This window comes from Solanum dulcamara, chromosome 5 (genome assembly GCF_947179165.1).
Source record: "Solanum dulcamara chromosome 5, daSolDulc1.2, whole genome shotgun sequence".
Taxonomy (NCBI): Eukaryota; Viridiplantae; Streptophyta; class Magnoliopsida; order Solanales; family Solanaceae; genus Solanum; species Solanum dulcamara.
In genome coordinates, this window is record NC_077241.1 from 73,600,656 (window position 1) to 73,610,597 (window position 9,942).

General features: G+C 29.3%; 2 protein-coding genes across 3 annotated transcripts; both read right to left on the reverse strand.

Annotated features, from left to right (window-relative positions):
* Positions 1-4,718: 4,718 nt before the first annotated feature.
* LOC129889743 (probable purine permease 11) lies at positions 4,719-6,486 on the reverse strand. 2 transcript variants are annotated; one of them, XM_055965165.1, is made up of 2 exons: positions 6,353-6,486; positions 4,719-6,151 (listed from the first exon to the last, which is right to left on the reverse strand). In XM_055965165.1, exons 1-2 carry the CDS (start codon positions 6,390-6,392, stop codon positions 5,010-5,012), a joined length of 1,182 nt encoding a protein of 393 aa, XP_055821140.1. In that variant the 5' UTR covers positions 6,393-6,486; the 3' UTR covers positions 4,719-5,009. The 2 variants fall into 2 exon arrangements, with proteins under 2 accessions (XP_055821140.1, XP_055821141.1); XM_055965166.1 differs by having other exon boundaries at positions 4,719-6,100; positions 6,353-6,485.
* A 1,112-nt stretch (positions 6,487-7,598) lies between these two features.
* On the reverse strand, positions 7,599-9,502 carry LOC129889744 (probable purine permease 11). The gene is made up of 2 exons (XM_055965167.1): positions 9,316-9,502; positions 7,599-8,947 (listed from the first exon to the last, which is right to left on the reverse strand). The coding sequence occupies exons 1-2, from the start codon at positions 9,353-9,355 to the stop codon at positions 7,857-7,859; spliced, it is 1,131 nt and encodes a 376-aa protein (XP_055821142.1). The 5' UTR covers positions 9,356-9,502; the 3' UTR covers positions 7,599-7,856.
* Positions 9,503-9,942: the final 440 nt, after the last annotated feature.

The window sequence follows — 9,942 nt, forward strand, 5'->3', positions numbered from 1 at the left end:
CAAGGTAGTGCGCCACGTGTGGTAGTTCTTTTATAGTCTGTTTCAGGTTATGGGGTCCCCCAAACAATTTTTAAAATTTTGACTGTGGGCGGGATCATTTTTTGTGTGTTGTCAACTTTATCCTTGAGGAAAAAGACTCAGATATGTCATTAAATTTTGAGAAAAAATGTATTTATATCATCCGTTAAAAGTTTGGCTCATTTATGCTATTGTCGTTTTAGAAAAAGGTTAATTTATGTCATTATTTTTCAACCCCGATTTTGCAAAACCACCTAAACAATTTTTCACATTTTTTTATTGGAGTTGTGAATCAAATATATTTTTTGTTCTTCTTCTTCTTCAAGAACACATGAAGAACACCAAAAATCTAAATTTCTAACCTCTTCAATTTTTTACGAGATCACCTCAAATTTCAATAGTAGCATTCATTCGAGCTAGATATCAAAACTCTATATCTTTTAAATTCGAATTCAACCTAACCCAACAAGACACACTTAAAATTTATTCAAAATTTTAAAACTTTAACCTCCTTTAATAGTGGAATTTTCGTCACAATTCCAAATTACTTGAAATTTTGAACAATTTCAAACTTGGTATTCTTGAAGAAGAAAAAGCAAACAAAGTACATTTGATTCAAAACTCCAATAGAAAAGTGTTAAAAGTTGTTTAGGTGGTTTTTCAAAATCAGAGTTAAAAAATAATGGCATAGATGGATCTTTTCTCAAACGGCAATGACATAGATGAGTTAAATCTTTAACGGATGACATAAATGAGTCTTTTCTTAAAGTTCGATGGCATATTTAAGCTTTTTTTCTATTTTTAATTGACAAAAGTATTAAGCTTGTGTTGGTGCAATATGAAGTCATGATTTTATATTAGTATTTGAATTATAATTTGAAATCAAAATTTTATATTTTAAATTCTCTAAAAAAATATGATTTGGAATTTCAAATCATAATTTTAAATTCTTTTTAGATGGAAAATTTCCCTCTCAAGTTTATAATATGTAAAAAAACATCATCATTTAAATTTTGCAAAAAAATACTCTTTTTTGGCGTGAATAAATTATTTATGTCATGTAGAAAAATTATATTAAAGAATAACTAGTTAGTACTATTGTTGACTAGTTAATCTTTATACAATTATGTATGTGTATTTGAAAGATTGTAATTGCAAATATTTATTTCTAAAAGGGATATCCATATATGTGATTTATAATTGCGGTGATTTAATTTTGACATCTTGTTTGTGAACTTTGATTTGCTCGTTTGGTAAGATGTATAAGAATTGTGAAAATTTTGATAGTTTTCATAACTTGTGAGGTTTTCATGTTTATACAACTTGAGAAATTGAAATTGCAAGTCCGAACAAATTAAAATTTCAACTTCATACCAATCTAATTTCATATTGCATGTCCAAACGGAGCCTAAATTTCATTCAAGAATTTCGAAGTAAAAGATATATTCTATTTGAGTATCTAAAAATATAATAAAGTGTTCTTATTTAAACACTTTTGACTCCAAAATTTGATTATTTTTTTTACATGTATTTTCAGTCACTCATTGCGTAGATAAGTTAATTACTTAAAAAAATGTCACTTCTCACAATGTACACATCACCCTTTTTAAATTCCAATGAAATTAAAGTATAATTATGTATTTGTTTCAATAAGTTATAAAACCTCTCATGCGTGTTTTCAATTGATATTAACATGTATAATTAAAGACAAAATATATTTTAGGCGTTAACTTATTTATGTAATTCATGTTTGTGAACACGCAAAAAACATTCCAAATATTTAGGTTGATACGTTCAACCTAAAAAAAATTAATATTGATAGAAGGAAAAATGTGATATGCCTGTGCATTTACGGGAAATCAGTACTAAATTCAAATCCTTACTTAAAGTGCCAATTGGTAATTTAATATAATTTCTATATATGGGATTATTTGCTTTTACTACTAAAGGATAATTAAAGAGTAATGATTCAACAAATTATAGTAACCTTTCAATAGATTACAACTTTTTTGAAAAAAAAAGATCATATGTAACTGTCATCTAGATCTTGTAACTAATTTTATTCTTTCTTAAGTAAATTGTTACTAATAATAACCATCATTTAATAGAATCATCCATCAATCAAAATCACATTAATTGGAAAACAATATAATTGTAGCAAAGAGTTATAGCATTTTACGCAACTTATCCCCTTTGTTCAAATTAATTGTGTTAAATATGTCGTAAGAATTTTTATTTTTATTTTTATTTCTATTTATTTATATAATTACTTGATGTTTTTACCAATCTGATAGATGTATAATATATGCATCTAAACTTATATCACTTAATCATAATTAATTAATATATATTTTGACAACAGTTAATTACTTAATTATGATAAATTAATATAGAGAAGCAATATAAATATTAATAAGTATGAATAAATCTTTGTCTTCTGACAATTAGAAATTCTTTTTTGTGTTTGGTTTAGTGTAACATTTGTTGTGTTACTTCCAGCGAGACTGTTAAAGAGTGTGTATTTCAATATCGAAGCCTTGAGATTTTTTTTTTTGTTTGTTTTTTGACCTGGTATTGAATATGTATATTAGAGTCTCACTAAATCTAGATTCGAATATTGTAGGATCTATTTTTGAAGACGACGCTTTCAATCGATTTTGTTTTATTTTTCATTTTCAAAAGCTCAAATTCAAGACTTTTGATTAATTAAATGAAGAAATTGAGAGTCATCTCGGTGACTTAAAACTCCTTAATCTGATAGAACAAAAATTAAAGGCAAAATATTTTCGAGAGATAACAAAAATTAACACAATTGGAGAAATTAGCACAATAGGAGAAGTAAGTTATAGGATCTCCAATTTTTTAAATTGAACCAAAACTTTATTTACATGGCTAATTATTAATTAATAGCATTCAGAGTCATATAAACATAAAAAGAAAATTGAGTAAATTGCTTCGCTCATTTTTCCCATTACATAAAAGGTAAATTTATTAATTTAAAATTTATGAATTTCTGTCGTGATTTTAAGTTAATATATGAATTAATAGTTTAATTCATAATCAAATATTTATGTATGTTTGAAATTTTTTAATTATATATATAGAGTCTGAACAAAAAATATTTTCATCCGCCCAGGCATACCAATAAGTAGGGGTATTCACGATTCGATTTGGATTGGTTATTGATTAAAATCAAAACCAAATCAATTTAATCGGTATTCAAATTTCTAAAATCAAACCAAAAAAATAACTATCGGTTTGGTTATTGTAGGTTTGATTCAATTTTTTATTTTTTTTTGTTTGAAAATAATAAGTTTGTTGAATGCATACGCATCTCGATAGACACTAACACCTAGTAAATGAACAATCCACAAAAAAGCTAATGTTGATTCAATTGAGCAATACTAGAGTTATTATTACACGAAAAAGTGATTTAGTTAAGTAATACTAAAGTCATTATACACCAAAGATCAAGAGATCAAATCTTTATAACAAAAAAATAACTCTAAACTCAACAATTGAGGACTATCCGAGGGAGGGGTACAAGAAAATTTCCAAAATTCAAGTGTTGGACTTGAGAAAATGGTAAAGTTAAAGACTTAAGTTAATTAAAATTTAACAAAATATGAATATTTTATTTATGAATAATATATAAATAATTATGAAATTTATATATATAATATCTTGATTCGATTTTGATTATTTTTACGGTTCATTTTTAGTAAAACAAAAACCAAATCAAATAGTATCAATTTTCAAAATTTAAAACCAAACCTAATCAAACTAAACCAATAAGTTGCACAAAAAACTGCACACAATGAAATTTATACCAATTTCCCGAAAAAACATGTTTGGAGAAGCCACTTTAGTTTTTTTTAAAAAAATTATTTTTCATTAGACGTCTAAAAATCATATTAAAATCTGATTAACTTTGTGCGTTGAAGGAGGCTCTCTGAGTAGGATTTTGGGTCCGGTCCAACAAACTGTTCTCCGTACTACGAGTTATGATGTTGTACATTAGACTCAATTTCCACCACAATATTAGCATAACGAAATTCAAGACCATACTTACTATTGCCTTATTGTTTGGGGGAGTAATCACCATAACTAAAGTTTGATATGATGAAAATAATGAAAATAAATTTGACACGAGAATTTTACGTGGAAACCCCTCTAACTGATAGAAGGGAAAAACCACGGGTAGAAGGATCAAACTATTTTAATATGGAGTACACAACTCTCAAATAAAAGGAACAATTACTAAAGAGGACACTCAAGACTACAATATTTTTCTTGGTGTATAACTCTCTTTGTATTCTTACTCTCTCTTTCTGGAATGATTCTAAATGAGGGCAAGAGACCTTCTATTTATAGGAGAAGAAAACATGTAAAATTTTTACGCGTTATTTTTGTCAACATTTTTCTTACACGTTTTTGCTGTTTTTCAAACAAACACGACTGTGCCCCTTTTTTGACTTTTAAAAAAAGGGCAAAGGCAGCTATTTTTTTGACTTTTCCTTTTATTTTATACTTTTTTTGACTTTCTTTTTCTTGCACTTATATCATGACGCACCATTTGATCGCCTTATATCATGACGCGCCATTTGATATTTTAAAGGAGAAAGTAGTACATTTTTTTTTCCAAGTGTTTGTAATTAATAATAATAATAATCATCTAGGGGAAGGCAAAGTCAGTATCATATTGTAAAATGCATCCTTAGAATATAAATTTTGCTTTCTTGAATTCATCACACAAGAGTGCATACTCTATTTTCACAGTTATGAGAGTCAAATAATTAAAAAAAATATCATATTTTAAAATCACATACTACATAGATATCACTATTCTAAAACTGACATTATTTAATTCAAATACAATGTAAACTATGACATTAGAGAATTACGCTTTTCCTTCCGCTTCAGCTTCTTGGATAGAAGGAGTGTGAGAGTGTAGTACGCCCGCTCTATGCTTTTAGCTATCTATAGAATTCTCAATGAGTAATAGTGGCTTCAGATTTAGAAGATTTGGCTTTGGAATCATCAAGATAATTCTGATACACATAAGAAAGAAATCCCCAAAGAGCAAGCAACAATGCAATGACTTTTTCACCGTCCATTTTATCATGATAGAAAATCACAGCAAATACTGGCACAGTAGGCAAACCCAAAGTACTCATCACATTTGAAAACAGAGAAGACACCTCAAAGATCAATCCTAACAAACCAATACAACAAATTTGCCAAAGCACAGCAGTCCATACCAATGTCATCAAATACGAAATTTCGCCCTTGTAAAAACCATTCATCTCTGTTGTCAAATTTCTTATTTCTCCGCTCGCGTATAGCCCCACAACACAACAACAACTTGCTATGAATGAAGGAAAAATTTGCATTTTCAAGATTGTGTCAAATGTCTCACTTTTGATCACCCTTTTGAAGGTTACTTCTAATAAAGAGAGGTATAACGCGTAAGTTGCTGATGCAGCCACCGTGCATACGAATCCAATCACGTATTTCCCAACTGATAATTTCGTACTAGTGTCAGATTCTGAGTGAACTGCTAGTAGTGCAGCTGAGATTGTGACAATCACAACAGAGTTGAGTATTAAAGCTGTGAACTTTTGCGCGTTTAGCAGGAGCGAAAAAAGGCAATTGAAGGCCAATTGTGATGCACAAATGAGGGAGTAAGTTGAGACAGGAAGATACAATAGCCCATATGAATACATCAAATTGTCACCTGCTAATAATAGGCCAAAAAACACATAGATGAGAAAAAGGGAAGATCTTGATGGCTTTTCGCGCGATGAAGAGGCGATTTTTTTGGAAGATTTATAGAAAAAGAAGAGAGGAATCAAGATTGGGAAACCAGCTGATTGAACAAATGTGGCCATCCATTTACTATTTCCACCTTCATCATAGTAAAATCTTCCTAATAGTGTAGCTGCAGATTGACCAACAAGTAGAAAAATGATGTATAAAAATATTCTAAACCACCATCCATAGTGTTTACTTGATCTTCTTGGAATTTGCTGCTGCTGATTTGTATTTGTATTATCATCTTCTGATATTTGCCTGCTTGATTCTTTGTGCCATACACCACAAAATTCATGATTAATACAACAAGGATCGCTCTCTGACAAGGTGAAAGTTCAGATAACCAATCAACTGAGCTACTTAAAATTCCTAGATAAATTCTGGTGATTTGTTCTAATATCCTTAAAACAACAAATTAAAGTGATCTCTCCTCCTATTCTTGAATCATTATATTTACCAAGAAGAGTATCAAATTTTGATCATAAAAGAGCTAACAAAGATGGGAAAATTAGCGACAAACCTGGGATTTGCAGCTCCACTTGTTGAGTAGAGTGCTCCATGAATGAGTTGTGGTACAAAGAGTGATAATAAAGCCCTGTTCTTCTTTAATATATAAAGAAAGCAAAAAAAATATCTATGTAGTCAAGATTAAGGGAGATTTAATATATAATACATCAATTATATATGTATAAAAAATTAATTTTAATCTTCTCATCAAAAATAAAAACACAGAATTTAATAAAATTTAAATTTAAACATCTAATTAAAAATAAAAAAAATACTTATTATTCCACTGCCGTCCTTACTTTAAACACCACGTCACTTTCTATCTATTAATAATAAAAAGCCAAATCAAACTTATCAAATAATGTCGTGTATGAAATAATAACTTGCTATTAATACCTTGGTCCCTACCACTTGATAAACATTTAGTTGCCATTGGAGAAATAATCTCCACGTAAAATGAATAGTGAACAAAAATAAAATTCAATAAAAAATTGATTCATCTAACACATACATGTCATGGGTATGTGATTATTGAGAGTGAAAATATTTTGCATAATATGAGTATGCTGCACCCAAAAGTTTGTGAATAGTAATGTAAAAATTATTTTATATCGAGTATTTGACTCACTATATTAATAAATAAATATACATTGCATAACTTAAATTTGTATTTTAAAAAAAATTATATATCTATAAGAGTTCTAAAAAGGGGGTTGAGGAACCTTCAAAAATATCTTTTTAATTGTAAATGTTTCATCCATATATAACTAATCATGATATTGTTAGCCCATATATTAGTTTTGGTTTTGAAAAAAAATACATGAATAAGTTGATGTATAAGGTGCTTCGATATTAGATATGTTGAGACTGAATTAAAAAGATGCGCCGTTATGTATTATTTGATTCTTACTTTACTTTTTCCCATAGCTAATACTATCACAAGATGCAAGAGTTTGTCACATTAGTTTACGTGGGCCATATATGAAATAACAATGTAAATTTTTACTAATTTATTCCTTAAAAAACTTCTTTTTCAATCTTGGTTTTGTAAATTGATAAGTAATTTACGATAACTATTTATAATAATATGAGCAACTAATATGGAACTGAAGGAGTATTTGTAATACTAATAATCATCTAGGAAAAGGCAAAGTCAGTGTCATATTGTAAAATGCATCCCAAAACATTTTCTTTTTAAAGAACATGGAGAGTAAATTAAAGAGTATAAATTTTGCCATGTTGAATTCATCACTCAAGAGTCAAGGGAATACTCTATTTTTCACATTTCAGAGAGTCAAATAATAATAAAAAAGTTCATATTTTCAAATCAACACACTACTTAGATATCACTAGTACTCTAAAAATTGACATAATTTAAAAATTCAAATAGAAAGGTAACTTATGATAGAATTACGCTTTTCCTCCTTCCTCAGCTTCTCGAATGGAATGAGGGTGAGAGTGCAGCATGCATGCTCAATGCTTTTTGCCATTTATCATACCAATAGAAACTAGACTTGTCAATGAGTAATAGTGGCTTCATTGTTCTCAGATTTAGAAGATTTGGCTTTGGAGTCATCAAGATAATTCTGATATACATAAGAAAGAAATCCCCAAAGAGCAAGTAACAATGCAATGACTTTTACACCATCCATTTTATCATGAAAGAAAATCACAGCAAGTACTGGCACAGTAGGCAAACCCAAAGTACCTATAACATTTGAGAACAGAGAAGACACTTCAAAGATCAATCCCAACATACCAATCCAACAAATTGTCCAAAGCACAGAACTCCAAATCAATGTCATCAAATACGAAATTTCGCCCTTGTAAAAACCATTCATCTCTGCTGTCAATGTTCTTATTTCTCCGCTCGCGTATAGCCCCACAACACAACAACAACTTGCTAATAATGTTGGATAAAATATCATTTTCAATACTGTGTCAAATGTCTCACTTTTGGTCACTCTCTTGAAGGTTAATTCTAATAAGGAAAGGTATAACGCGTAAGCTGCTGATGCAGCCACCGTGCAGATGAATCCAATCGCGTATTGCCCAGCTGATAATTTAGTACTAGTCTCTGATTCTGAGTTAACTGCTAGTAATGCAGCTGAGATTGTGACAATCACAACAGCATTGAGTATTAAAGCTGTGAACTTTTGCGCGTTTAGTAAGAGAGAAAACAGGGCATTGAAGGGCAATTGTGATGCAGAAATGAGGGAAAAAGTTGAAACAGGAAGATACAACATCCCATATGAATACATCAAATTGTCACCTGCTAATAATAGGCCAAAAAACACATAGATCATATAAAGGGTAGATCTTGATGGCTTTTCGAGCGATGAAGCAGCGTTTTTTTTGGAAGATTTAAAGAAAAAGAAGAGAGGAATCAAGATTGGGAAACCAGCTGATTGAACAAATGCTGTCATCCATTTACTATTTCCACCTTCATCATAGTAAAATCTTCCTAAAAGTGTAGCTGCACATTGGCCAACAATTAGGCAAATGATGTATAAAAATATTCTACACCACCATCCATAGTTTATATTTGATTTTCTTGGAATTTTTTGCTGCTGATTTGTGTCATCTCCGGATATTTGCCTGTTTGATTCTTTGTTTCATACACCACAAAATGAATAATTAGTACAACATGGACTGAAATAGTTATCGATCATATTAATCGAACCCTTACTAACTAGGTGAAAGTAATCAAAAAATTGAACTAGATCACTCCTAGTTTAATACATCACTTGTATTCAATATAAATATTGTTGATTGCTTCTATCGAATATAATCATCTGTACAATCTTTTTCTTTCTATAAGAATCATATGAACATACCCTATGCTTCTCGATTGTCTAATGAGCTACTATGTAGAATAAGTTCATCGTCCATTTCTTGAATTATTATATACCAAGAAGATCAGTATCAAACTTTGATCATAAAAGAGCTATCAAAATGGGAAAATTAGTGACAAACCTGGGATTTGCAGCACCACTTGTTGAGTAGAGTGTGCCATGAATAAGTTGTGGTACAAAGAGTGATAATAAACCCTATTCTTAATTAATAAAGAAAACTAAGAAATATCAGGTAAGGAGATTTTTACTAAGGAGATTTGAAATATTAAAAAGTAATTATACTAAGAAGATAGAGGAAGTGAGGAATAAAGAACTCATGGTTACTTGTAAATATGAACAGAAGAAAATTGCATTTCAGATCTCTTATATCCGAAAATGAAGATCTATTTGGTGTAAAAATAAACATCTTTTATAAAAAGTCATAACAGTAAAAAAAATAATTATAAATAACCTACAAAATCAATTTCCGAAATAAGGAATAATTTTTAATCTTATCCTATATGATTTTGAGATGAAAGAAAATTCAATAAATCTGTTACACTAATCACGTGTATATATATATAAAGTCCCACAAATTGAAAATTAGTTCTTTTAGAGCTAACTTTGACGAATTTAAAGGATGAAAAAAAGGCAAAAGTTGAATTATTCACTAAATAATAGTTAGGATCAAATGACGTAGTATTTCTTCATGATTATACCTTGTAACCAAATATAATCCAATTGTTTCAATTTATCTTATACCTTCCAA